Source organism: Tiliqua scincoides, chromosome 2 (genome assembly GCF_035046505.1).
Source record: "Tiliqua scincoides isolate rTilSci1 chromosome 2, rTilSci1.hap2, whole genome shotgun sequence".
Classification (NCBI taxonomy): Eukaryota; Metazoa; Chordata; class Lepidosauria; order Squamata; family Scincidae; genus Tiliqua; species Tiliqua scincoides.
The window spans coordinates 176552610-176578571 of record NC_089822.1 but is presented as its reverse complement, the minus strand read 5'-3'; the positions used below and the strand labels follow the sequence as shown (position 1 = coordinate 176578571).

The window sequence follows — 25962 nt, the reverse complement described above, 5'->3', positions numbered from 1 at the left end:
TTTTACAACCCACCAAAAATCAGGTTCTGATCTACAGCTTGGGAACTGCTGGCCTGGCCAGTGCCATAGAGCAGTGGTTCTCATGCATTTAGCACGGGGACCCACTTTTTAGAATGAGAATCTGTCAGGACCCACCGGAAATTATGTCATGACCGGAAGTGACATCATCAATCAGGAAAATTTTTTAGCAATCCTAGGCTGCAATCCTACCCACACTGACCCAGAAGTAAGTCCCATTTACTATCATTGTTAAAAGAATGTACATAGTACATTTCCCCTTTCATTTCAATATTTTTTTTAACATATTAGACTTTAATTGAAATGAAAGGGGACCCATCTGAAATTGGCTCACGACCACCTAATGGGTTCTGACCCACAGTTTGAGAAACACTACCATAGAGGGTTTTCTAGATGGATGAAAGGTCACCATGGTTTTCTATTAGTTTAACCATTTGCTACTATCTTTGGCTATTGCTATTATGTCAGTGATTCGCCCTTCATCTGAATTCTGTTGCGTTTCTCCTCTTTAGAAATGATTCTTTGGTGTCTCCAGTAATTCTTTTTAAGTGTCATTTTCCATTATCAAATGTATAAATCTTATTAAAAGTTTGCACATTGGGGATCTCTCTCTCTCTCTCTCTCTCTCTCTCTCTCTCTCTCTCTCTCTGGGCATAATCTGATTTGTTCCAAGTTTGGAATTAAATGGTAAGAGAAAGTCTAATGATGTTAATATGATTCATGCTTAGGCTGTCCTCGTTGAGCCTTTCCAGTGCCTGTGTAGCTAATGCTAGCAATTAAGAAAGTAGGATCATTGCCAGAGGAACTATTTGGCAGGCATACACACATACCATATTCTGCTAGATACGGAAATATCCACATTACTCTGCTCTGATGGCAGTATTTGAATGGAGTACATTTGAATGGAGTACATAGTAATTTCAGGTTGTGGGGGAAAGGGCCAATGCAGTGGATAAGCATAGTAGCTCATAACTATGCACACGGCAGGAAGACTGATACAACTATCTCCAGGAGCAGGTAGTCCCATAAAATAGGTAGCCGCCTCGCTGCCAGCCTGAGTGCTCTGCCCCCCTCCAGCTATGCCAGCTATGCCACCACCAGTAGCTCAAGGTTGGGGGAAAGGGAAAATGGCTTTGACTTTGTATGTGGTCTTTCCCTCTGCTCTTCTAACCCCTACCATGCCATATTCACATATTTGATGTCCATTGTAAAGAGTCCTTTCAACAACTTCCTTTACATTTAGAAGGGGTTCTTGGGATTAGTTCAGCAGAATTTCAAATGCATCATGTTCCAGATTAGCCTCCAGGCCATCTAGCTTCTAATAGCTCCTGCATGCTAGCAGCTACTGTATGGTTATACTGTCAACATAGAGTCTCTCTCTCTCTCTCTCCCTCTCTCTCTCTCTCTCTCTCTCTGAATATTTGGCATCTGCTGGGTACAAGAGCTTACAGAAAGACAAGAGTTTGTATAGGAAGCAAGCTTGAATTTCCAGGATTATACCTCAATGCAATGTCTTTTCTAACAGACTTGGAAAAACTGTCATTCTTTTCCTCTACATATTACTTTTTCATACATTTATTCGCCATAACACTTTGTCTCCTTCCTTAAATGACTTCTACAGTCTAACCAACTAGTATTCTTTCTGTCTTAATCCTTTTTTCTTGATAATAACAAACCTAATAAGCCCATCAATCTTTACATTATTAAACAAAGGAACCATGACTCAAAAGCAAAACATTACTGATTTTTTTTAAACTCACGAACCATGTAACTATTGATTTTAATAATTAATCTCAGCTATTTAATTTTTATTAAGGTTTTCATAATTTAAAAATATTCACACTTCACAAGCTTGGGGATGGATTTATAACTGACTAGAGCACTGGCGGACAGATTTATTTTATTTTTTTTAAACTGTCATTAAAGAACACTGGATTGAAGCAGTCCAGCACCCTGCCTTCCTATAAGGTACAGATTGATTACCCCAGAATCAAACAGCTTTCAGCAGTCAGGATCCGTCCAGGTTAGGTTACCTGCTGTCCTTGCCTTGCCACCGCTGCTGGTGCTGCTGGTAATATTATTTCAATATTACAGGAATCATTGCCAGTCAACAGTCTGTGTAAACCCTGCAGTGGGTTTTGTCTCCAGATACTCTTCCCCCATTTAGTGCAGACACCTAGCAGGCACACACCTGTTGAACATTCCCAACCTGACTCGAAGATGTAGAATAGATCATCTGCTACTGATCCATGCTTCTGTACACTAATCTTGAAGAGGAGGGGTTGAGGAAGCTGAATTGTACTGCCTTCTTTAAGCTGGGAATCCTTTTGAGGTCAACGGGCTATGTCAGAATGCCAGATGCAAGGGAGGGCACCAGGATGAGGTCTCTTGTTATCTGGTGTGCTCCCTGGGGCATTTGGTGGGCTGCTGTGAGATACAGGAAGCTGGACTAGATGGGCCTATGGCCTGATCCAGCGGGGCTGTTCTTATGTTCTTAACTTTGCAATCCTAACCTTGAGAGGTCACCAGCTAACATCTCCAAGGCAGGTGGCATCTTGAGATTTATTCCCCCTATAACTCGTGTTTACTTTGGAGTGCACACCACATTTCTCTTCCTTCTCCTTATCCTGCACAATACTTGCTAGTCGTGACTGACCTGGTTAATAACACCACAGTCTTAGAACATTTTGGGGTAAGCAAAATTCTTCACTGAAGGCTAACCCGGTCAAGAACGAGAAAATTGTATATGGCTCCTCAGTGGCAACCAGGTAACCTCAAGCTATTCCAAAAGGTAGGTGGGAGAGGATCACTGATGGGCTCAGGAAGGCAAGCAGCCAACCCAGACATGCTGACTCCCCACCCTTTCTCCTAACCACTCAATGGGGTGCTGTTGAGTTATCACCTTGCTTTGTTCAAGGAGGGAAAGAGCAAAGGCATCCTTGGCCAAAGGGACATAAATCCTGTAAGCAGGCAGCACAACTTACATCACATTCCCAGAAGACAACATGCATAGCCCTTCTCCCAATTGGAATGTTATGCATCTTTATTTAAATGCCAAAAAAAATACAGCTATGTTTTACTGTGTCTCTACTCCCTCCCCATAGCTTTAGGAGTGTCACTGACATTCACAATAGATGCCCAGTGACCATTGGCTTCCATCAGTTAGCCTCAGCAGTTCACTTAATGAAGGAGTTGTTGGCCAGTAGCCATAGCAATATAAAATTAATTGAGATATCTCCCTATTTGATAATCAGGCCACCAAAATGAGGTATGACTTCTGGAAAATGCTTAGGACCAGCTTTTAGTGGTTTGCTTGCAGGACCAACCCGCCCACGATACGAATGGAATAGAGGTGTTTACTGTGAAACCTGAAATTCTGTTTACAAACATGTGTTGTTAATGCTCTGTATTCAAGGAGGAGTAACTTCTCAAATTAAAATGTCTGATCATAACAACCACTAATATTTCCAACTTCTTTTGAAATCACAGCAGACCTGTGATTGTTGGTTTAGGTCCCCCCTCCCCTTCTCCTTAATTCTATAAGTTGTCATCTTTGGATGATTTATGTTTTGTGAAACTGGCACCAGTGTGAGTTTTCTCAATATACATCTGTCTGTCAAGTGCAAAACCTTCTCCAGCTGTGCAACAGCCATCTGCAGATAGCAAAGCTCAAGAACAGTGGGGAAAGAGTACTATGCATTTCCAAGAGGAAACCTTGTGCCCTTTAGCTCTACGTAATTCAGTAATTCACATCAGATGTGATCTGACTGCACTTGTTCTTTTCTCTGTTATTTTTCAGGGAGCTTTTGTAATGCAGATTAAGTTATCATTGTGCCAGCATCTCTACTACTGAATGCAACTGAAATCACTAACCCCTCCTTTTTTAATAAATACAGTTTTTCAAGTTAAACAAAAATGGATCTTTGTAGGCTATAGAAGAATAATGAGGACTGAGAAAATTCTTTAGAGCCCAGTTCTATGCATGTTTGCTCAGAAGTAAGTGGTGGCCATAGTTATAGTTAATGGAGCTTACTTCCAGGTAAGTGTGGATAGGATTGCAGCCTATTCTGCTTGATAAGTGTTTCATTAACATTTCTGTAATGTGACCCATTATGTCCTTTTTTTCTGGGTCCCAGAGATTTTCTGAAAAAATCCACACTTCTTACTTGGGCCTTCCCTCAACTTCACTTTCTTTAATACACAGTGCAAGATGGGTGATGGGTAGTTGTTTATGGAAGGGGAGTTAGGTGGCTCTAGTCCATTAAAAAAGACAGCTGTGAAGAATAAAGTTTTCCTGATCATTATAATGGTTTACTTCAATTTTCAGACCCTTTATAAGATGCTATCATTGCCTCTCCCTGTTCTGAGATCATGTCAGCTAGAAGTGCATATTTGGAAATACTGCCTTTGTATAGGTATTGAACTTTCAGTATTATTTCACTATTATTGAGTTCATCTTTAATGTAAGAGTTGCCTACCTAAGATCACTATTTCGTTATCATGGTTTAGATTATATATGTGTTTCTCTCTCTCGGAAGGGGGCAGGGATGGCACAAGAGGATCCTATCCTCCCTCCAAAACCTGCCACTAGATCCTATCCCCCCTCCAAAGCTACATAGCCTGACACAGGTCTCCTTGGTTCTGTTCCAGTTCAGGGGCTGGCACAGATCCAAGTAGACCTATCATGGCCAGCTGCACTCAACATGGGTTAAGGGAGCCAATGTTCCCTTACCTCAAGGAGACTGTGGCAGCTTCCCTGGCCCCACAGGATAGAGTGGCGGCCATTTCGTTACTGCTGTACCGCTGGGCACTAGGGAAGCTTAGAATTGGGCACGTGGTAAATTCACCTTAAATAAAAATTCTAAAGTCATGATCTTAAGATGGCGGGTTTTATTTTTTAAGTTAATATGTTGCACTTGTCCCTGAAAACCTTGTCAAAAACTTCAGGCAAATGCAGATTTTGTGTTTAACATTCATGAAAAAAAGTGTTAATATTTGCATAATTTTTCTTTATATGAACAAAATAATTTGATTACTGATGTTGAAGCTGTATAATATTTGACATATTTTGGCAAACACCAATCAATTGCTAAAGATACTTTTAAACCCTTAATAACTGGTGTAACTGTAGATACATCAGAAATAGAAAAATTTTAGAGAAGCTAAATAAATTCTTAGCAATAGTCTTCTGACGGTGCATACAAAGAATAACATCATATGGGTGCATGAGTGGGCACTTGAACTATAGGGATGAGGAATTGTTGAGAAGACATAGGGAGTTAAAAGTACTTGTTTCATCCCAAACACTGAAAATTCCCCCAAATTCCTTTCTGTTTCCAAAACAAAAAGCAGAAAACAAGACATCAGGTACAGTACTGCCTGTATATTTTTAAACTTTTCTTCTTGACTTTGAAAACTGAATCCTTTTTTAAAAAAAGTAATGAAAGTTTAGAGTCTGTGGAAGTCATGTCCTGTTTTGCATCCTGTTCTGTGCTCTTTGCAGAGACAGGCAGCCCAAACCTGAGCTCCTGTGGCAGGCAGCTTCGGCAGCACCGAAAACGGCTGCTGCCGGATCCTGCACGCCACGGGCTCCCGCAGGCAACACCTCGGGAGAATGGGATTTTCATCCCCTTCTCAGGTAAGGGAAGTAGCTCTGCAATGGGGCTACTCAATTCACCGCCGACCAAAAAGTCGGAGGTGAGGTAAAGGTGTTCGAGTAGGGCGCCAAGCCCCTCACAAACAGACAGGAGCCAGTGGAGCGGAGCTGCACCGGACCTGCCTCCCTCCCACCCCTTGGCACGCCTCCTCCCCGCCCTCCGCTCGCCTCCCCCCTCCCCGGAATGCCTCCTCCCCGCCTCCCCCCACACCCCCGCTTTCCTTACCATGGCTCGACAGTAGCTGCGGCAGCCAGACACCTGCCCAGTGCTAGCCAGTGCTGGAATAGCATGGGCGATGGCCCGGTGTTAGGCCTCGTAATCATGCCTTATGGCACGTCTGCGACAGTATGCTCCGGTGGGAAACTGGCGCGTCAAGCCCAGGATTGGGCTCACAGTCATCAGTCAGTTTTGCAAAAGATTTCAGTACAATTGAGGTCATATTGAAAGGAAAATTTACAAAGCCTAGTTATGAAAATGACTGGAGTGACATCACTTTGTATTCCAATTTTATAAAACAGATAACCAGGAAGAGAGAACTGGGTGAACCAACTGTACCCACTGATGTATACTTAAGTCAAGACCATTATAATGAATGGAAAAGCAAAGCCACTGATTTCCATAGCTGCCCAAAGGCATTGACCCAAAGTTAAGGTTTGCAGCAAGCATCTGACGCTAAGACTAATACCACAGCAAACACTCATCAGCAGCTTTGACCGGAAAAGACAACTTGCTTCAAGGTTGCAGTGTGTTCCGGCACTTGTGTTTTCCTTGCTGAAACCATAATTACCTTCAGAGAAGCTGTGCTGTGTTCAGCAGACTGGTCTGCCTAATTAAGTATCTCTTTTTCGGAAGGAAAACCCTTCTTATTATTTTCCCTGATGTTGCTTTGACACCAGCTTATATGTAGAATGTTGAAGTTGAAACTGCTAATGAGAAAAATATGCAGGCTTAATTGCTGAAATTTAGAATGCATACTGCAGTGTCCTGTGAGATTTTATGGTGGTAGTGAAGCCTCTGGTAGTGATTGGTTGAGCTGCCCTAACAATACAAGCTGCAGGTAGAAGGATTTTGGAAAGGGTGGGTTGGCCTGAGAAAGGGAGTGGGGGAAGACTCAATATTCACTGTGCAAGGTCCTGGGATTTTCTCAAGTGTGGTCAGGAACCATTATTTACTCACACGCTTATGGTTCTGTCTTATAAAAGTGTTGAAATGCAAATCTGGGCAAGGTGGTATAATTACATGATCTTGTTTGGGGAAAGAATTGGAGAAAATAAATCACTGTGTAAGCTGTTGAGTAAATCAGCTGTTGATTAGCAAGGAAGTACTCCTCCTTCAGGGAAATCTTTTGTGGCTGTTCTTGAGGGTGATCCCTAGGGTTAGCAACCCCCATGTACTAGGAACAGTTTCAAGGTGACTGGTCATCCCTTTTTATTCTGTGAGCTAGAAACATATATTATGCTATTGAAATGCATGCATGTTTTAATTCAAATTTCCCATTGTTGGTTGCAATTAAATGCAAAATATCAAGTTTTGGCATGCAGATTAAAATTAGTTGTATAAAACATCAAAATATAGAGCAAAAAAACCCCAACAACTTTACATTTCTATTATCTACCAGAGAGCTTTATAGCAGAGCTGATAACTGAATTTGGTTCACTTTGATGTAAAGCCAGTATTATCAAGCACACTGCACTGACTTTTACAAAGTGGTAGGACTTTGCTTCATGTTCAAGGACCTGGGATACTAATTTAAATATTAATTTGTACTTTAAATTTCTTCTTGTCTGGAAAAAAAGTCCTGTTGGGTTACATTTTTGCATTAATAGCATTTTAATGTGTGTTGCTGCCATATACAAAATTTCCATGGCATTGTTTTCTACTATAGACAGTATGCTAAAAGTGTTGGATTTTGCTTTAATGCCTCAATAAATAAAAGTTAGCTGTGCTTAAGTTCCAAGTTTAGTCAATCTCGTTTGACAATAATAACGCTTGTGTGTTGCTAGTAATGCCCCATTGTTTTCAATGAGTCTCAAGGATGACTATGCTTTTTTTCTGGATTGGGATCTACAATTTAAATTCTAAGGCTGCTGTCTTATGCATATTTGCTGGGGTTTTCTTCTGAATAAATGGTCACTGAATTTAAAAATTCACTGAATTGCACTGTTAGTGTTACACAGTGCAATGCTATGCAAGCTTACTCAGAAGTACAGGTCGAGACTCATTATTCACAAGGGTTCTGTTCCAAGAACTCAGGTGGATGGCAAAAAACCGTCCACTATAGCAAATCAATTTTAAAAACAAAGTTTCTTTGCTCTGGTGATTTAAAACAGCCTTGCTGACCTTTGTAATGCACATAGAGGCAATCAGTCTGTCTTCTAGGCGCTTAGGCTTCACTAGGAGGCATCAATCCCTCCCTTCACCAGGAGCCCCAGCAAGGGGGAAAGAATGGAGACGGTGATAATCACTGCTATTTAGCCTTCTTTCACATGCTCAGGGGGAAGGGAGGAGTGAAACCTGCAGGGAGAATGACTGATGGATTGTCAGCCCTCTCTGGCATTATTAAACGACTGTTTTCCTTTTATTTAAAGGGCCCTTCTCATCAGCTTTGAGATAGAAAAATCTGTGGCTACTTAGGTTATACCTGTAATCACTTGTATGACTGTCTCTCTGCAACTGTAAAAAGTAGTTTTTTAAACTGTGATTTTAAAGGGGTGCATTTTTTTTCCACTTCTCAGTACATTCCTTCTCATTTGCAGGGGTCATTCGTGCTGAGTCAAATCCTTGTATAAATAATCTATGTATAACAAGGCTGAAACTGTATGTCCCTTGTGCTCAGTGGAGGTTACTCTGGAATAAACACACTTCAGATTGACGCCTTAGCACCGTTGTTATGAAAACCTGCTCGTAATTGATTTGTTAAGCACCAGGCCATTTTGGATCAGTGATGATCCCAAACAAAATCAAGAGTCATTAGAGGCATTTCAGTGAACGTGTTCGTTTTTTAATTGACTTTATCAATATGAAATATAATCTCGGTGTTTATATTATGCTGTAAATGCAATTATTCACATTCATCTGTAAATATACCCCTGCTAATTGGGTAAGAGGCACTTTTTCAAGTGGGTGCTCCTTTTTTTAGCAGGGGGAGAGTAACTGGCCCACCTCACCCCAGCACTGTCTGTTCTAGTGGCTGTCTGCTGGTATTCATTTGCATCTTTTTAGATTGTGAGCCCTTTTGGGACAGGGAGCCATTTAGTTATTTGATTTTTCTCTGTAAACCGCTTTGTGAACTTTTAGTTGAAAAGTGGTATATAAATACTGTTAATAATAATGATAATGATAATAATAATAATCTTCAAGGAATTAATCTGTAAAGGATTAACATTTCTAAGAATTAACAATATTTCCTCTTTCATAATTTCTGTTATTAATAAACCTGATAAAGCACTGTGAGTGATCGAAAAGTATAGTAGTGTGTTAAGGGGGTGGAAGTTGAGACTTTTTGAGGAAATATACAAATTGGGGCTGTGTAGCTGAGAAGAAAAGAGCAGGTGAGTGTGATCACTAATTAGCTTTTTCACAGCTCAGTCTTAACTTGCACTGGATCAGGCACATTGGGGCTGGCTGTGGCTTGGCTTGAGACAAGAGGAAATAATTTCCCTTACCTCAGGCAGAGCTGCAGTGTACCAATGAATCTACTCAGATCTGTGCCACTGCAACCTGAAGAGGTGGCACAAATCTGAGCAGTCTGGAGCTTCCCCAGGCTGCCCAGGAATGGGGCTAGGATAATGCATAAGTGCTGAATCCTGACCTTGCCTTCTGCTCCCTACCCATCCATAGGCCCTCCTGCGCTCCCCCTCTCTTCCTCCAACCAGTCCTCTCCACACATCCCAGACTCCCTGCACTGGCCGAGCTCGGCCGACACAAACTTACCAGTCTTTGGCACTGTGGAGGCTGGATGCAGCCTCTGTGGTCTGGTGCAGCTGGCTCCAGAGTGGGCACAAATGTGCCTTTTGGCATGTTTGCGACCCTCCTGGGCTGGTGCACGGGACTTGTGACCATCCCAACAAGTGCTTTGGGTTGTGTGGTAAAGGACTATATGGTAGCACAGCTGTAACTAGTAGGAGCTGAATGGGATAGTTGTAGCTCAGTAAGATTGGTGGTAATTAGTCATTGGTGGAATGACTTTTGAAGGTTGGCCTTGGGAACTATAAGTTGGGGGAAGGGTATGGTAGTCTCTCAGGGTGGAGTCCTTTCAGGATGCAGTAGCACTTGAGATGCTTTAATAAGCTACTGGATAGATTAAGTATCTCTGCTGGGAGTTTTGTTGCTTAGTGTAAATTAATCTGTAGTTAGAATTTTTTTTTTCTTCTTTAGGTAATGTGTGAGTCTTTATGACATTTGCTTGAAGCCTTTTCCTTGTATTTTCTTGCCCTGTGAATGAAACGTGGACTGGCTTGTGGCGACAGGCTTTTTGTATGCCTGTAATAAACCTTTGTCTTATATATGAAACAGTAAAGTGCTTATAGTGTTATTGATCAGAATGAGATACGCCTAAAGAACTAAAGAAGATGTGAGTGAGGTTGATTAAAGAGATTTCTGTATCTACAGAGATTGGGGACAAACCAAGGGAAAGGAGAGCCCTGGGGAGAGCTGGTGAATTGGGAGTGGTAAGTGGGATTACTCATTTCTTAGAGCTCAGGTTCCCCTGGAGGAATAACTAGGTTGGGTAAGGTGACACAGTAATAGTGTCTACAACCCCATTGAAATCTAGTGGGTCTGCCTTTACCTTGATGAACACAGTGTTGATTAATAATGTATTGGTGCCTATCTAGCTTTTATGGATTAATATCCTTATCCTCTGAGTGAAGGACATCTGATATTTGATACAACTCTGGTCAAGCAAGGACAACAGTCCTTGAAATAGGGATTCTATCTCCTCTCACAGGGATCAAGTGGCATAGTGGGATTTTTTCTTTGTTTTCATTTTCTTTTTGCCAAGGTGACTTTCTTCATGCTGCATGTGCCATCTATTCCTTCTGCTTACTCAAGCAAATAAGATGATAGAATAATGGTTAAATTTGCTTCCTAGGTTAATGTAGTTTGAATGCAGTTTCTTCATCTGAAGACATCAAAATATTGTCAAATCTACCCCTGCCTATCAGGGATCTCTGTTCTCCACTCGCTATCACCCAACTGTACATGAGTGACCCATAGCAGTGTGCCATGAGGAGAAAGCAGGTGCTTCATGGAAAAATAAGTATGTAGGAAAAGAATTGCCAGGCAATTCAATATATGGTCATTTGCAGATGTAAGGTTTAAAGCAGTTGTTGCTTCAAATGGTTGGGAAGGTAAAACCACATTGACCAGAATGGTCATTTGCATTTCAAATTCCGTTCCTCTGCTTTCTATTCTGCACCAACACTAACAGCAGATTCAGTGGTAGAAGAAAGACTCAAACTATTTAAGCCTAATATACAAAATGATCTGGACATAGCTCAGAAACAGGCAAATATTTTATGAGAGGAGTTCCTTCCCAGCCTCACATATGACTGAGAGTGAGGCAATCCCATCTGTTGAAGTCTTCCTTTGGGAAACTGTATTGGACTACCATCATTTCACTTTGGGCCAAACTAAATGTGAAATGGAAGCTTAGTTTTTGGAGAGCTGTGTTTTGACCTCTTGATGGCTGCTTTTTGAAGAAAAGAAAAATACAGTAGAACCTCTTTAAGTTGACCACCCAAGGGCAGCAACTGTTACCCTACACATGCCTGATCTCGTCTGATCTCGGAAGCTAAGCAGGGTCAGGCCTGGTTAGTACTTGGATGGGAGACCGCCTGGGAATACCGGGTGCTGTAGGCTTATACCATAGTCTTTTGAGACTGAAGGTTGCCAACCAACCAAGGGACTGGAGGAAATTGGTCAACATAGGGAGGTGGTCAACATACGGGGGAAAAAATGTATTTAAATATCATGTTTAGCTCCCAGGACAACAAATGTAAGGCCAAGTTATTATTTAGATTGGATTTTTAAAAAGTTTTATTGCATATATCAATGAGAATTGATCCTCCTGTGATGCTTACTATTTATATCATCTATATCAAGAGACAGAGAATAAACAGCCCACAATCAGTGTTTAAAAAAAAACCCTGAAAATTCATAAACTTAAAAAAAATTGTAAGTTAAAAAAAATACTTGGTTTCATAGCAGACAGGCAAAGCAATGCTATCCCTTGCCAACCCATTGCATGTAGCATGTTACATAGCCCCAACAGTTAAAAAACAACAACACTTTTTTACTTAGGCTGCCTGGCCTCAGATTCACTAAATACCAGAAGGTGTTTGATACGGTCCCTCACTAAAAGCTGTTGAGAAGACTGCACAGTCAGGGAAGAAGAGGACGAGTCCTCTCATGGATTGGGTACTGGTTGAGGACCAAGAAACAGAGAGTGGGTGTCAATGGGCAATTGACAAAAAAGGTGGAGAGAGGAGTGCCTCAAGGATCTGTCCTGGGACTGGTGCCTTTCAACATCTTCATAAATGGCCTGGAAACAGGGATAAGTAGGGAGGTGGACAAGTTTGTGGATGACACAAAATTTTTCTGAATGGTGAAGACCAGAAGGTATTGTGAAGTGCTCCAGAAGGATCTATGCACAAGCAACCTCATGTTCCTCACAACTTGGTACATGTCCAGGTACAATCGGCAGCCGGCACAGGTCTGTCGGCTATGTGCAGTGTGCCCACCTATAAAAACCCTTTCGCACCTGCGCTAGCAGGCATGGGGAGGGATTGTCTCGTGGCTTCTTGCTTTTCCAAGATGGGACAAACCAGACAAAACACAGGCCCACAGTATCGTGTTCAGTGGGCAACTTACGGAGAGTAAATTAATACTCTGTGCATTGGTCTGTGCAATGGTTGAGGTGGTCAAGATACAACTTACGGAGGTGGTCAATTTAGAGAGGTTAGTCTCCCATAGTGTATATGCAGTGTCTGTCCATACTGTGAAAATTAGGTCAACTTAAGGAGGTGGTCATTATAGAGAGGTGGTCAACTTCGGAGGTTCTACTGTACATGTGATTTAGGTGGGAAGGAGACAGAGAGAGCTGGGGGTGATAGTATAACCCTTTCCCCTTTGCCTCCGTGTCATTTTCCTGACTTAAATTGTCCTTTCAAAATGCTGTAAGTTGGAGGTGGAAAAACGTAGGCGTGCACTTTATACCCATAAGTCTTTCTTCCATAGCTTGGGGGACCATGACACAGAAAAAGATCCCCCTTCTTCCTCTACATGACTCCTATCCCAATTGGGGATCCCTGGCTGCTTTTTTTTGCGAGCACGAAGATGTGATCCGTAGTAGTGCTTATGGAATTTATTTCACGGCAGCAACCTTTGTTAGAGTTGTTTCAAACATCAGATCTCGTTCACAGAGAGGAAGGAAACTAGATTATGTCCATCTATAAAGGATAGGTAGGTATAAATAATTATGCTGTGGAGCTTTGTGGAATGTCAGAGGATAAAATAACATTTTAGTATATCTTCACACAGTTCTTTGACAAATTCTGCAGTATCAATTCTTGCTAAGTCTCTGGACAAGTAAAATGAACCCAGATGTCTGGAGGTTCCAACCTCTTTTTGCAGCACTTTTAATGATATGGCCACCACTGTAATTCTGGGTCAGCCCATGGTACTGGAGCATGATGGATAGGAAAATGGGGATGCCAGTAGTCTGAAGGCTTTCATGACACAGCTTATGGAAGTAGCAGTTGGCAAAAATAGAGAGAGAACTATTTAAATTTCCTAATGATAATTCAAAGTGTTTTTGAAAGCACAAGTCCTTGATAAGAGAATAAAAGTTGACGGATTAAAATAGTGACTGTCTCATAAAATTAAAGACTATTTTAAGGTAACCTCAGCAAGCTTCTAGCTAATTCTTAGAATCCAATTATGATCAATTACCTTCACATGTGGCCAATAAGAACACGCAAAAATGTAACTAACCCAAGATTAAGACATAATTAGATGGGTACAGAAGACAGGCAAACTAGCCTAATAGCATTATACATGCAAATTATAAATAACAATGATATTGTTGAATGCAATACAGTGCAGTGATAACAAGTAAATGAAATAATGCTATTAACAGAAACAAACAAGACATTCTGAGGCTTACTGGCTCCACATTGTAAATGTAGTGTTTGTTTTTTAAAACATGTTTGAATATTCCATTCAGGGAACCATCAAGGCAGCTTACAGAATACGATCAACAATCAAAAAGAAATACTATTAATATTATTATTAAGAATATTTATACAGCTTTTCAACAAAAAGTAGTTCACAATGTAGTTTATGCAGCAAGTCAATAATTGGTTCCCTATCCCCAGCTTTCCAGGGTTTCCTCTCTGCCCTTCTTGAAGATATTGAGGATTGAATCTGGAACCTCCTGTATGTAAAGCATATGTTATGTCACTGATCTCCAGTCTCCCCTTCTGATGGGGTCAGGGCGGTGGGGCTGAATTTCACACGTGGATTCCAAAAAACCACTAAAAACTTTAGCTGCATCTCTGAGTTCATATTTCAGAGAGTTCATGTTACTGTTCCCCCTTCAATGCCTTCTCCTATCTTTCCTCTTGTAGCTCAACTGAGGGATTTGGCGTGGCAGAGAAGATTGCACTGCTCACCTTCATCTCTGCAGTTATTCTTATGGCTATCCTGGGGAATCTGCTGGTGATGGTGGCTGTATGCAGGGACAGGCAGCTCAGGTGAGTCCTTGCCTCTGTGAACCTCAGCTTTTCCAGGCGTAGTTGGACAGGTTGGCATAGTTGAACCTTTAAAAGTGAGAGATAAATGCAAATACTGCTATGAACATAAACACTGATAAAGAACATTCTGTGTGTCTCTGTGTGTTTTTTTTCCTCCCCCAGTTATTAGGATGATGTCAAACTATGATTGCTCTCAGTTTGTCTGAGGCTAAGATTTATGCTACAGGTTGTCATCACTTTATTATCAAGTGTCTGCAGTTCTAAAATATGCATCATTGAAACACGTAAATCATCTGGCAAATACCTAAACAGGGAGATCTAGAGAACGGTACTAAACAGCTTATCTTTATCATTAAGATTTTCTCTTTGCAGTTCAGGAGCACTAGTAGCAACATTAGTTCAGATTGTTGCTTTGAGGCACTACTACAGAGCTTTGACATAGTAGTGTCCAGCAGGTCACAAAGCCGCCATATTTTAACTGTTTTGTATAGCATACTTGTGCGTGCTTTTGCTTTTGTTAACAAGGTAAGCAACACTTTTCAAAGGAATTTCAGATATATTGTGGTTCAGAAGCTGGACTTAGACCTGGAAGATCCAGGTTCAAATCCCCACACGTTCATGACATGCTCTGGGTGACCTTGAGCATGTCACTCTCTCTCAGTCTCACCTACCTCACAGGGTTGTTTTGAGGACAAACGGGGGAGAGGAATCATGTACACCACCCTGAGTTCATTGGAGGAAGGGCGGTATAAAATTATAAAAAATAAGTGTAGTATGCTAGGACAAAAGTGAATGCAATTTTTAGATTGTATTTCCAAGATTCAGGAAGCAATAATAATGTACTGCGCAGAATTTATAAGACCACAAGTCTGTATGCAGTGGTAGAGCACATGCTTTGCATAGATAAGGTTCCAGGTTTGACCTGTGACATCTCCAGTTGAAAGAATTTCTGGCAGTAGGGCTTTGAAACAACAACAACCCTACACACTGCAGACACTCACCTATAAGTTAATCTCACAGATAAGTTGAGAGCAGGCTCTGAGCCAGAAATCATAGAATTTTCTATGACCGTTGGATAAGTCAGGGGCTAAATTTAGGGGGACCTGACTATAATTTTGTCTGAACCATTAATCAAATCATTTTTAAGGTGCCTGGTATGTTAAACCAGAGGCTCTACATTACATTACATTACATACAACATATAACTGGGAGTGTGCAGTTCAATTCAAAGCAGAGAGAAAGCAACAAGGAATGACTGTGAGGAAGTGCAACTGCACACAGTTACAACCCTATTTACTCAGAAGTAGACGCATTGCTTCCCATGGGTGTTGTTCTTAAGTGATGGTGCACTGAATTGTAGCCTGGGACTTTGTTTCAGATGGAAATGAGAATTACATCCTGGTGTTTATAAAGCCAGACCCCTAAACGGAGTGGTGTGTGACATTCTTTGAAAATGACTTGCCAGGAACTGTTCTCAGGCAGCAGCAAAAAGAAAAAGAACAGGAGACATTTAACCTTCCTTCCAGCTTTGAGGAGTTGAAGGTACTTATGGGAGTTGTGAGGAGGCTTTGTGGGGAGTAAGTGCTACAATTCCATAGCAGCAACCCTCATACAGTCTACAATTCCCACATGTGCCTTCATTCCTCTTTGGAGAAGTCAAAATGGCTGCCTCTGAATACTGTAATTACTAGTAAAAATTCTCCTTTTTCTGCTACCCCCTGTGTCCTGCTTCCCAGACCACTTCTATGCCCCCCCCCTTCACCAGAAACCTAGTGTATAAGTTGACCCAGGTTTTCAGGGTCAATTTTTAGACATAAATTTTTTTGTCTTATAGGCAAGTGTATACGGTAAATAAGAAAAGAAATAATCAGTCCTCTGTGGGAAACAGCATGGGAAACAGTCCTCTGTGGGAAACAGTCCTCTGTGGCTCTTCTTATGGTCTTACAAGCTTACCTAGTGTATAGTTCTGAGCACTACCATTTAGATATACATGCTGAGAAACTGAAAAGGATTCAGAGGAGATATATGAAAATTATAAAGGTTGTAGACACATCACATGAAGAAAGACTGAAAGAACGGTGTGTTTCTAGCTGAGGTAGTGAGTTGAAGTGGTAGGTCTGTATTCAAATATTTTTAAAACACGTTCCAAAAAATAGCAGTTCCCCCTATTCACTGACCACAGGAGTTTAATTTATAGGAAGGATTTTCCTATTATTTAACAAAACAAAAAAGATGGCTACAAGTTGAAAATAAAAAAAATATATTTTGGGTCCAAACATTACAGAGGCAGAAAATTTATTCCTTTCTCACCATATGTATGAATCTGTCACTTGCTGAAAATTAGTGGGACTGATTTCAGTAATGGAGGCCGCTGTGTGTGTCTACCTTGCGTTACAGTCCTTGGGAGCAGATTTAAAAAAAAAAATTGTTTCTGTCTCAGACATGGTCTTTAAGGACCAAAAATACTTAACTTGCTGTTGTCAGGATAGCAGGGTAATAAGAGCATTCACAGTATTTCTTGCTCTGGCTTTTTTTTTGTTCTAAAGAGCATTCCGTTTATCAAAGTTGTTTAATATATTTGGCTTATAAAGCAGTTTGATTTTAAAATGTGGAAGAGGATAAAGATCAAAAGAATTACAATTATACAGCTGCATTTAAATGGTTGTGAAACATCTCTAGATAGGCAAATACTCTACAGCAGGGGTGCCCAAACCCCGGCCCGCAGGCCACTTGCGGCCCGCTGCGGGTCCCCATCTGGCCCCCAGGGGGGTCCCCCATCTCCAATGGGCACTCGGCCCTCTCCCCAGCCCGCGCTGGCCCGCTGCGGGAGCTCTGTGCCTTGCTTTCCCTTGCTGCCAGCGAAGGAAAGACAAGCGCAGCGTGTGCACAGGGCCTTTTATAGTGGGAAGGTAACGTGAGACTTGCAGGTCTCGCATTACTTCCCACTATAAAAGACCCTGCGTGCTTGCCGGCTGGTCTCTTCCTGCCTTGCCCATGGGCTGGGCTGGGCTGGGCTCTGCTCAGCTGGGCTCAGCTCCCCTCCTGCCACCTGAGCCAGGGGAGTGCAGGAGAGATATCCCCTGCGGGAGGTCTCTCCCTGCCTTGCCCTTCCAGTGGGCTGGGCTGGGCTCCACTCGGCTGGGCTTGGGCTTGGGCTTGGGCTGGGCTTCCCTCCTCTCCTGCAACCTGAGCCAGGGGAGTGCGGGAGAGGGAGAGAGAGAGAGAGAGAGAGAGAGAGAGAGATTCCGCCCAACCCGCAGCACATGATAGGGTGAATGGGATCATAAACTGGCATGAAGATCCCCCCTTATTTGGGTGAATGGGATCATAAACTGGCATGAAGATCCCCCCCTTATTTGGGTGAATGGGATCATAAACTGGCATGAAGATCCCCCCGCTTATTAGGGTGAATGGGATCATAAACTGGCATGAAGATCCCCCCTTATTAGGATGAATGGGATCATAAACTGGCATGAAGATCCCCCCCCCTTATTTGGGTGAATGGGATCATAAACTGGCATGAAAATCCCCCCTTATTAGGGTGAATGGGATCATAAACTGGCATGAAGATCCCCCCCTTATTAGGGTGAATGGGATCATAAACTGGCATGAAGATCCCCCCCTTATTAGGGTGAATGGGATCATAAACTGGCATGAAGATCCCCCCTTATTAGGATGAATGGGATCATAAACTGGCATGAAGATCCCCCCCCCTTATTTGGGTGAATGGGATCATAAACTGGCATGAAGATCCCCCCTTATTTGGGTGAATGGGATCATAAACTGGCATGAAGATCCCCCCCTTATTAGGGTGAATGGGATCATAAACTGGATTGAATTCATTCATTCATTTTCCCTCTCTAATATATTCATTTATGTAAATTTATTAAAATTTGAAATGTAAATTAATTATTTTATTTTCTGCCCCCCCCAACACAGTGTCAGAGAGATGTTGTGGCCCTCCTGCCAAAAACTTTGAGCACCCCTGCTCTACAGCCTGAAGAAGGAGAATATTACAATTAATTAATTAGAAAACTCTTTTTTAAATGCAGATTTTTAAAATGTCTACTCCATAAAAACAAGTAAAATATAAAAAAACAACTATTTGTGTGATAACTTTTATGCAAAGCAGATGTCATATGATTTATTAGAAGCATTCTATAGATTATAGTTATAATCCTGCATTTTTATAGGAAACACAGGGCCAAAAATGGCAGACTTGTGCCATGTTTTCTCCTTCTGTGAGATATTATACAACATAATCTGTGTCTTAAAGTCATGACGTCATGCATGTCCCACACCACCAGGATGGTTGCACAATGTCATGATGTGAGTACAGATGTAAGTACGGAGTCAGTTGTGCTACGCATTCTGAAAAGCAGAAAACTTAATCCGGGCTAGGGTGGTTTTTGGCAGCATCACTATATTTCTTCTAACGTTAGTACAGGGGAGCCTTCGTATCCACAGATTCACTTATCCACAGATGAGGTCCACCCACTCCGGAGCTTCCCAATGCCTTATAAGGCATTAAAAATGTCACTTCCTGTTTCACAGAGAAACTGGCAGTCATTTTTGTGTGTGTCAGCCTCAGTCTGAGCCTGGCAGAGTCTGTGGATGGACGCTCCCGGCCTCTGCTGGGCTCAGAGGACTCTCCAGAGGCAAGGGGAGAAGAACTCCCTTCACCTCCGAAGAGTGGGGGAAGGCATTTGCCCATATCTGTGGTTTCATATAACTCTGGGGGGTTCCGGAATGGAACCCCTGTGGATACAGGGGCATGCCTGTGTTGCCCTTCTCATGTCATTGATTAGCAACCTGCATGAGCTGGATTAAGTTCCTCATGTGCTCTTGCTTGAAAACGTCTTTCTTTCTTTCTTTTTTAAGACTGAGTGTAGTAAATAACACTTTTAGGGTGAAATATTCTCTTCAGAGAGAGGGGAAAATTGCACAAAAGTAGAGGGTTAGATTTCTAATGCCCTGCCAAGGCCCTCCATCTGGGACATCACACAGCTGCTACTTTTGAGTGAAATCATGCCAGGAACAAGATAAAAACTCATTTGACGTCATGTCTAGTGTGGCCCTAAGGTATGCACGTCGATGTTGACTGGTGTTATGGTTACCATACTGCAGATTCTAGGAGTCTCTTATTGCAGGAACTACTGTTTATCAAAATAGTTCCTTCTTTAAAAATAAAAATAAAAGAAAAGGCGGCATTGGTTTTTGAAGTGTGCATGCTTAGAGGATTTGGCTGTAATCCAAAATTGTGATACACATGCACAGGCTGAATTCACATTCCTAGAAAGAGGTTATGTTGGTTTTTTTTCTTCTTCTATGCATCAGTTCCCACTCTCAAAGAGACAAGGCACATTTCTAACTTTGCAGTAGCTTAATTCTTCAGCAGTGAGGGAGTACAATTTCTCTGCAACTGCTGCAGAGAAAACATCAAACAAATCTTTGACTGTGTTTCTCTTAATATGTTGCTGCCATCACTGGAGCATAGCATGTTTCTGGATTCCAACGGTATCTTTATTAATGGCTTGGTAATAGAGTTGCAAATCATGGGTGATTGCAAAGAGTATTTTAAAGCCAGAAAGCTGGACAGAAATTTTCCCTCTTGGTTTTTGACTGACCCTGAAAGTCTACTAGTGTATTGGTAAATTTGAGACCTGTTTTGTGTGTACAGGAAGCCTAATGCACATGCTCAGCAGGTTGCATGTAAGTGTCTGAATTGCTTCATGCACAGTAGTATGTACATTCTTTGAGATACCTTCTGCATGAACAGACAGGTGGGACTACATAGGACTCAATCTTCAAATAGGTGTTTGATTTACAGAGTGACTAAGGAGGGATGGACATTTTAAAATAGAGAAGGTATAACCCTCCTACAAATGGTTGTGTCCTTTCATTATGCCTTCTGAATCAATACATTTGTGTTCCTTGTAGGAAAATCAAGACCAATTACTTCATCGTGTCTCTTGCCTTTGCTGACTTGCTGGTGTCTGTTTTGGTGATGCCATTTGGAGCCATTGAGCTGGTTCAAGATAACTGGATTTATGGAGAGACATTCTGTTTGGTCCGAACATCTCTAGATGTGCAGCTCACTACAGCCTCAATTCTCCACCTCTGCTGTATCTCACTAGACAGGTAGGACCATAGAGATATATAACAGAAAATGCTATTGCTTTCAGTGTTCTTTTTTTCCCCAGTTCTGGAATTGGTTTTCAATGTTAGGTCTTAACTATGTAATGTATGAAGCAGGTGTAGGTGTACATGCTGTTGAACAGCCAAAGAGTACCTTTCCTTCATACTGGAGTAACTGCTGTGAATTCCTGCTCATTAGGGTTTAAAGGGGAAGAGCTGATAAATAAGAGGGTCTTGTTTACAGAAAGACTAGAGCTCCAATATCTCTTTTTCTAGAAATTAAGCATTTTCTAAATATTTTCTAGTCCTGGAGCAAGCAGTGTGCTTTGATTGAGAATAAAGAACGTCTGCTCAAGCTCCAGTACTGTGACAGGGCTTGGGAAAGTGATGTTTCTAGAATAGTATTGTGTCTCATGCAGCCTCCTAAATCCCATGGGGATAAGCACATCACATTTTAAATCCTGGAAAAAGTTCACAGTAGCTCTGCTCTCTCCCTGGAAATGTTACTTGCGATTTAACATGTCTGAACTGTGAAAATTCTCTGTTAAGATGACCATGTTGTTTGTGCATCAGTAACAGTTGATAAGCTTTTTTAGTGGAAAAATCAAGCACATATTAAGCACTGAGTTATGTAATTGAAACTCTTGGTAGTAATTTGTCAAAGATAGCACAGAACTCCTTACATCCTGCTGCTATGTTCTTGAGAAGTTCTGCTTACTCATTCTCAAGATGGAAATGTGTCTTGTGAGGGTGGCTTTCTGCTGTGGGCTTCCTGCCTCTGCCTGGTCCAATTTTGTTCCTTTTAGACCTCAGTCACAAGTGCCTTGGAGCAAATACTAAGTTTCCCACTTTGCTTCCCACTTTCTCTTTCTCCATCCCTTTCCCTTAGTTTCCCCCCCACCATGGTTATTAACAGCAGTTTCTTCAGAAACAGAACCCCCGCACAACACAGAAACGGATTTCCCACATAAGAAAGTAGAATTTGCATCCACATCCGTCTGTGCCAATGGTGTCTAACAGGTTCTTGGTTTTTATTATCATCTGTCGTCTTCCCATCAACATTTAGGATGCTCTGTTTTCCCAGTGAGACAAAGGAGCTGTCGAGAAATTAGTAGGGTGCTGAAGCAGCGGGGGACTGCTATCCAACTAAGGTCTCTGAACTATAGCTAAGCAGAAAGAAAGGTTCTATCAGTGACATCCAGACACCATGTGAGAGGTTTTATAGTTACTTCTGCTGCACCACACTTTTCTGAAGCATCAGTTGGACCCTGATTCAGAGTATTCTAGACATATGATTCTACATCCTGTGCAGAACTTAGAGATGTCAGGCATGTGTTACTCCTCCTGATATTTGACTTGAACCTACTGCTCAGCTCCTAGGGTGATTGTGCATGGTCTGAAGTTAGTGAGTGTGACCACTTGGCGTGCATAGGATTCCAAACGGTGCAGACTACCCAAGAGGGACATTTTCCAAGATGGCAGGATCCATCAGGGTTCACTAACTCCTCTATATCTCAATAAGTGCTGTAGCCTGTGGTGAAGTCTCATCTGGTTCTGGGTCCAGGCATGGACTGGTCCTGATAATATCCTGTTGTCCTTAAAGTGGAAGCAGGGGGAAGAGAGATCCCCCACTCCTTTATTTCCATGAAGGCAGATCTCCCCATTTATTTAAGTTAAAGCTGCATTAGTTATGATGTGGAAGATCTATGTTTAGGATCTCTGTCCTTTAAAAACAGTAATAAACTGTAACAGTAATAACTGTAAAATAGATTACTGTAACGCACTCTATGTGGGGCTGCCCTTGAAGACGGTTCAGAAACTGCAACTAGTGCAGAATGTGGCAGCCCGTGTGGTTACTGGAGGTAGGCAGTTCGACCCTGTCAGTCCGCTTCTCCAGCGGCTGCACTGGCTGCCCATTCGTTTCCGGGCCCAATTCAAGGTGCTGGTATTGACCTTTAAAGCCCTATACTGCTCTGGACCAGGGTAACTTAGAGATCGCCTGCTCCCGTACAATCCGGCTCGCCCTCTCAGGTCATCAGAGAAGGCCTTTTTACAAGTGCCGCCGCCTAGGGAGGTACGTGGGGTGGCTGCAAGAAATAGGGCCTTCTCAGTAGTGGCACCAACGCTATGGAACTCCCTTCCCCTTGACTTAAGAATGGCTCCCTCTCTTGAGACCTTTCGGCAAGGCCTGAAGACCCTTCTGTTTAAACAGGCCTTCTGAGTTCTTGGCCTTTTAACATCTTTTTAACATCTTTTAATATTTTTTTACAGGCCTGATTCTTTTATGACTTGCTGCTGCTCTATGCTCTTTTTACCTATTTTTACTCTGACTGCTGTTTTTAGTATGTGTTAATATGTTTTTATTTGTTTTTTAAATTGTTTTTAATATGTTGTAAGCCGCCTTGAGTCCCTTCGGGGAGAAAGGCGGGGTAGAAATAAAGTTATTATTATTATTATTATTATTATTAAACTGTCTACTGGGAGGGGCTGATTCAGATTAGAACCATGACATGGGGTGGGGTGAGAGGGTTAATACTTTTTCTCTCATACTATTTTCTTAATCAAAATTGCCTGCATCCCCCATTGCTGTTTTTTGCCTTTTGGAGCTTAAGAACACAATCCTAACCAGGTCTACTCAGAAGTAAGTCCTATTTTGTTCAATGGGGCTTACTCTCAGGAAAGTGTGGTCAGGATTACAGCCTAACTGATTTAAATCAGGAGAATGATTCTGGGAAGGGGGGATGTGCAGTCCTTGTGTGAATAACCCCCTGTATTTTTAAACTTAAAAAATATTGTGCATTTATATCCCAAGTCGCTTTCTGTTCTAGCCTCTGTAAAGCAATAATGGGTGTGTGTGTGTGTGTGCGCGCGCGCAATCTGCTGTTGTTGTGGGAGGGACTTGTCTTTCCAATTGTTTGAAGCTGCAACTAAAGATGAGTTTGGAAATCAAACTCATGAGTTTGGCAAAATCATGGGCTGATCTCTGGAACTGTACAAGTTTGTTCTCCACTTGATAATACATGACTGCTCCGATAGGAAGTGTGAATTTGTGACCTAGTAGGAGCTCTTTATTGTGAGAAAATGGAAACTCTGTGTATGGTGCTAGAATCTCCAAACTCAGGATCCAAGTATTTTGCCTATAGAAAACCCAGCAGCAATGCATGCTGTGACAGAATCTCAGAATTCATCAGGAAACTTACAGCTACCATAAGTAAATCCCTCCCCACAATACTATAACAGATACAGAGGTACCATTGCCCCTGGAACATTCACAAGTAGTGCTACAAAAGCAGCTAAGTATTGTGTAATCAATATAGTCTGAGAGTGCCCTCTGGTAATTCGATAAATGCCCCTTATTCATTCTGGACACCTAGATGGTAATCTGTTTAACAGCCGTTCCCCATATTAAAGGGAGGCATAATACCTCGCATATAAACATCCTGAGTCCATTTGTCCACATACACAGAATGATGCACTCATGAAAACCAGAGTGGAAACCATTACTTTATTAAGCCGGGTGTTGAACTGATTAATGGCTAGCTTTGTAAATTAAAGAGAGCTTCATTTCATTAGTACAGGCCATCTGGGATCTCACACATCCATTCACAGGAGCTGACTCGCTTTCTTTTACTTGTAGGATCTGCCACCCTTTCCTGCTGATAGAGCCATTGGGTGACACAGGGCTTGCCTGAGCCCATGTTACCTAACATGTGGGTAGGTCAGTTAATTAGGGCAGGGAGAGAAGGAACAAAATATCTGCAGAAAGTCTCTCTTTTTACTTCCTGCCCTTGTTTACTTGGCCTAGTGGGGTGAATTTGTGTGTTTGGCAGGGAGGAACAAGCCCGCCTGCATGTGGGGAGAAAAGGTTCTGGGGCTTGCTCTAAGTGGCACCTTCCAAAATCTATGGCAACTTGCCCTAGTATTACTGTTCCAGAAAGGAAACAATTTCCCAGGCTGGTTGGAGGTCTGTAAAATACTGCTGGGGAGTATTTTGGGAAAGTGTTGTTGCAATTATTTCGTTAAAGCAGTGGTTCTCAAACTCTGGTAGAGTTTGAGACAGGGGACAGGGGACAGAATCCAGGGCTCTCAGGCTGGGGTGAGAACCACTAGTGGTTATAGTTTGAGAACCACTGCATTAAAGCATTGCTTTTTGTGGGCAATAATAGTAGCAGCAGTTTTTGTTTCATGCTAACAGTGGGCTTGAAGTTGTGTAGATGTGGAACAGCAACCTAATTTTGTTCCTTGAAGCAACACTGTGTCCTAGATGGCCATTCCCAGCCCCTTCAAAAACACCATGCAAAGCTACAAATCAAGGGGAAGTGATAAATGATTGCTTTTTTCTGCCCCAAAGAGTTTGATTCATGGTTCACCTGAGACTCAGTTTATCACTAACCCTGACTGCAGTTGGCCTGACAGCCAGGTTCTGCATGAGCACAGACTGTGACCGGGACACGTGGACCTAGTTGCCTCCTGGAATTCACTTGGCAGAAGCACTTCAATGCTTGTTCTTTCCATCTTCCTTGCATTTGTCACCTTGAACGGTTTCTGCAGTCAGCATTCTGTCTCCAATTCTGCCTTTTCATTATTTTGCAGTAATGAATACTTTTTTTTGCAGAACTCGCACTATGCCAGAATCCTCTCTGGAAAACAGTCTTTCTGTTTGTTTCTTTAGGAATGGGCAGGCGGTGCTGACTTTGAAGCTTTGACTTGATAATATATTGTATTGTGTAAAGTAGGAATTTCTTACCTGAGAATTCTAGTTAAGGGAAAGGAAGGGTGGCATTCCTACTGCTGGGATGCCCGTCCTCCAGGGAGGCAGGATTGGGACCTTGATGAATGGATACTCCTCCCACGTTGGGAGGAGGTGTCCCTTCCCATCCCCAGTCCGGACTCGACAAGCAGGAAAAACCCGAATGCCCCCCTGGTCCTCGGCTGTGGTCTGTCCCATGATGTGTGGCATGTCCACTGCAAGGATTGCTTTTGGTAGAAAACCTAACCAATTATAGGTGAACAACTACAAAGATAACTAGACAATGAAAACTGTCCCGCCCCTGGCAGGAGGGGAGGAGAGATGTCCCCTGTGGGGGAGCCTGGCTAGCAGTGTAGCCCCCGAGCTGAAAAAGCGGCGGGTGGAATGCCACCTTTCCTTTCCCAGAACTGGAATTCTCAGGTAAGAAATTCCATGGGGGAGGAAGGTGGCAGCGCCTGCCTAGTGGGCTGGGGGGCCAGCCGGATGCGTGGAGCCACCTGTGGGGCTGTGAGCTGGCCCTTTGTTTCCCCCCTGCTCTCGCCCATCGTTGCGGGGAGAGGGTGGCGGTGCCCATTGGGTGTGCTTACTGGCTCCGCTGCTGTCGAGAAGCCACAGGGGGGGAGCGCCAATTGAGGGAAGCCCC

General features: G+C 42.4%; 1 protein-coding gene and 1 pseudogene across 1 annotated transcript in view; both read left to right on the top strand.

The window, feature by feature from the left end:
* Positions 1–25962, top strand: part of HTR4 (5-hydroxytryptamine receptor 4) — a 148362-nt gene that overhangs the window by 24179 nt on the left and 98221 nt on the right. Inside the window, exons 2-3 of the mRNA XM_066617370.1 lie at positions 14306–14431; positions 20372–20572. Coding sequence (XP_066473467.1) covers positions 14306–14431; positions 20372–20572 — 327 coding nt within the window. The remainder of the gene's footprint in view (positions 1–14305; positions 14432–20371; positions 20573–25962) is intronic.
* On the top strand, positions 11421–11537 carry LOC136642334 (5S ribosomal RNA; annotated as a pseudogene).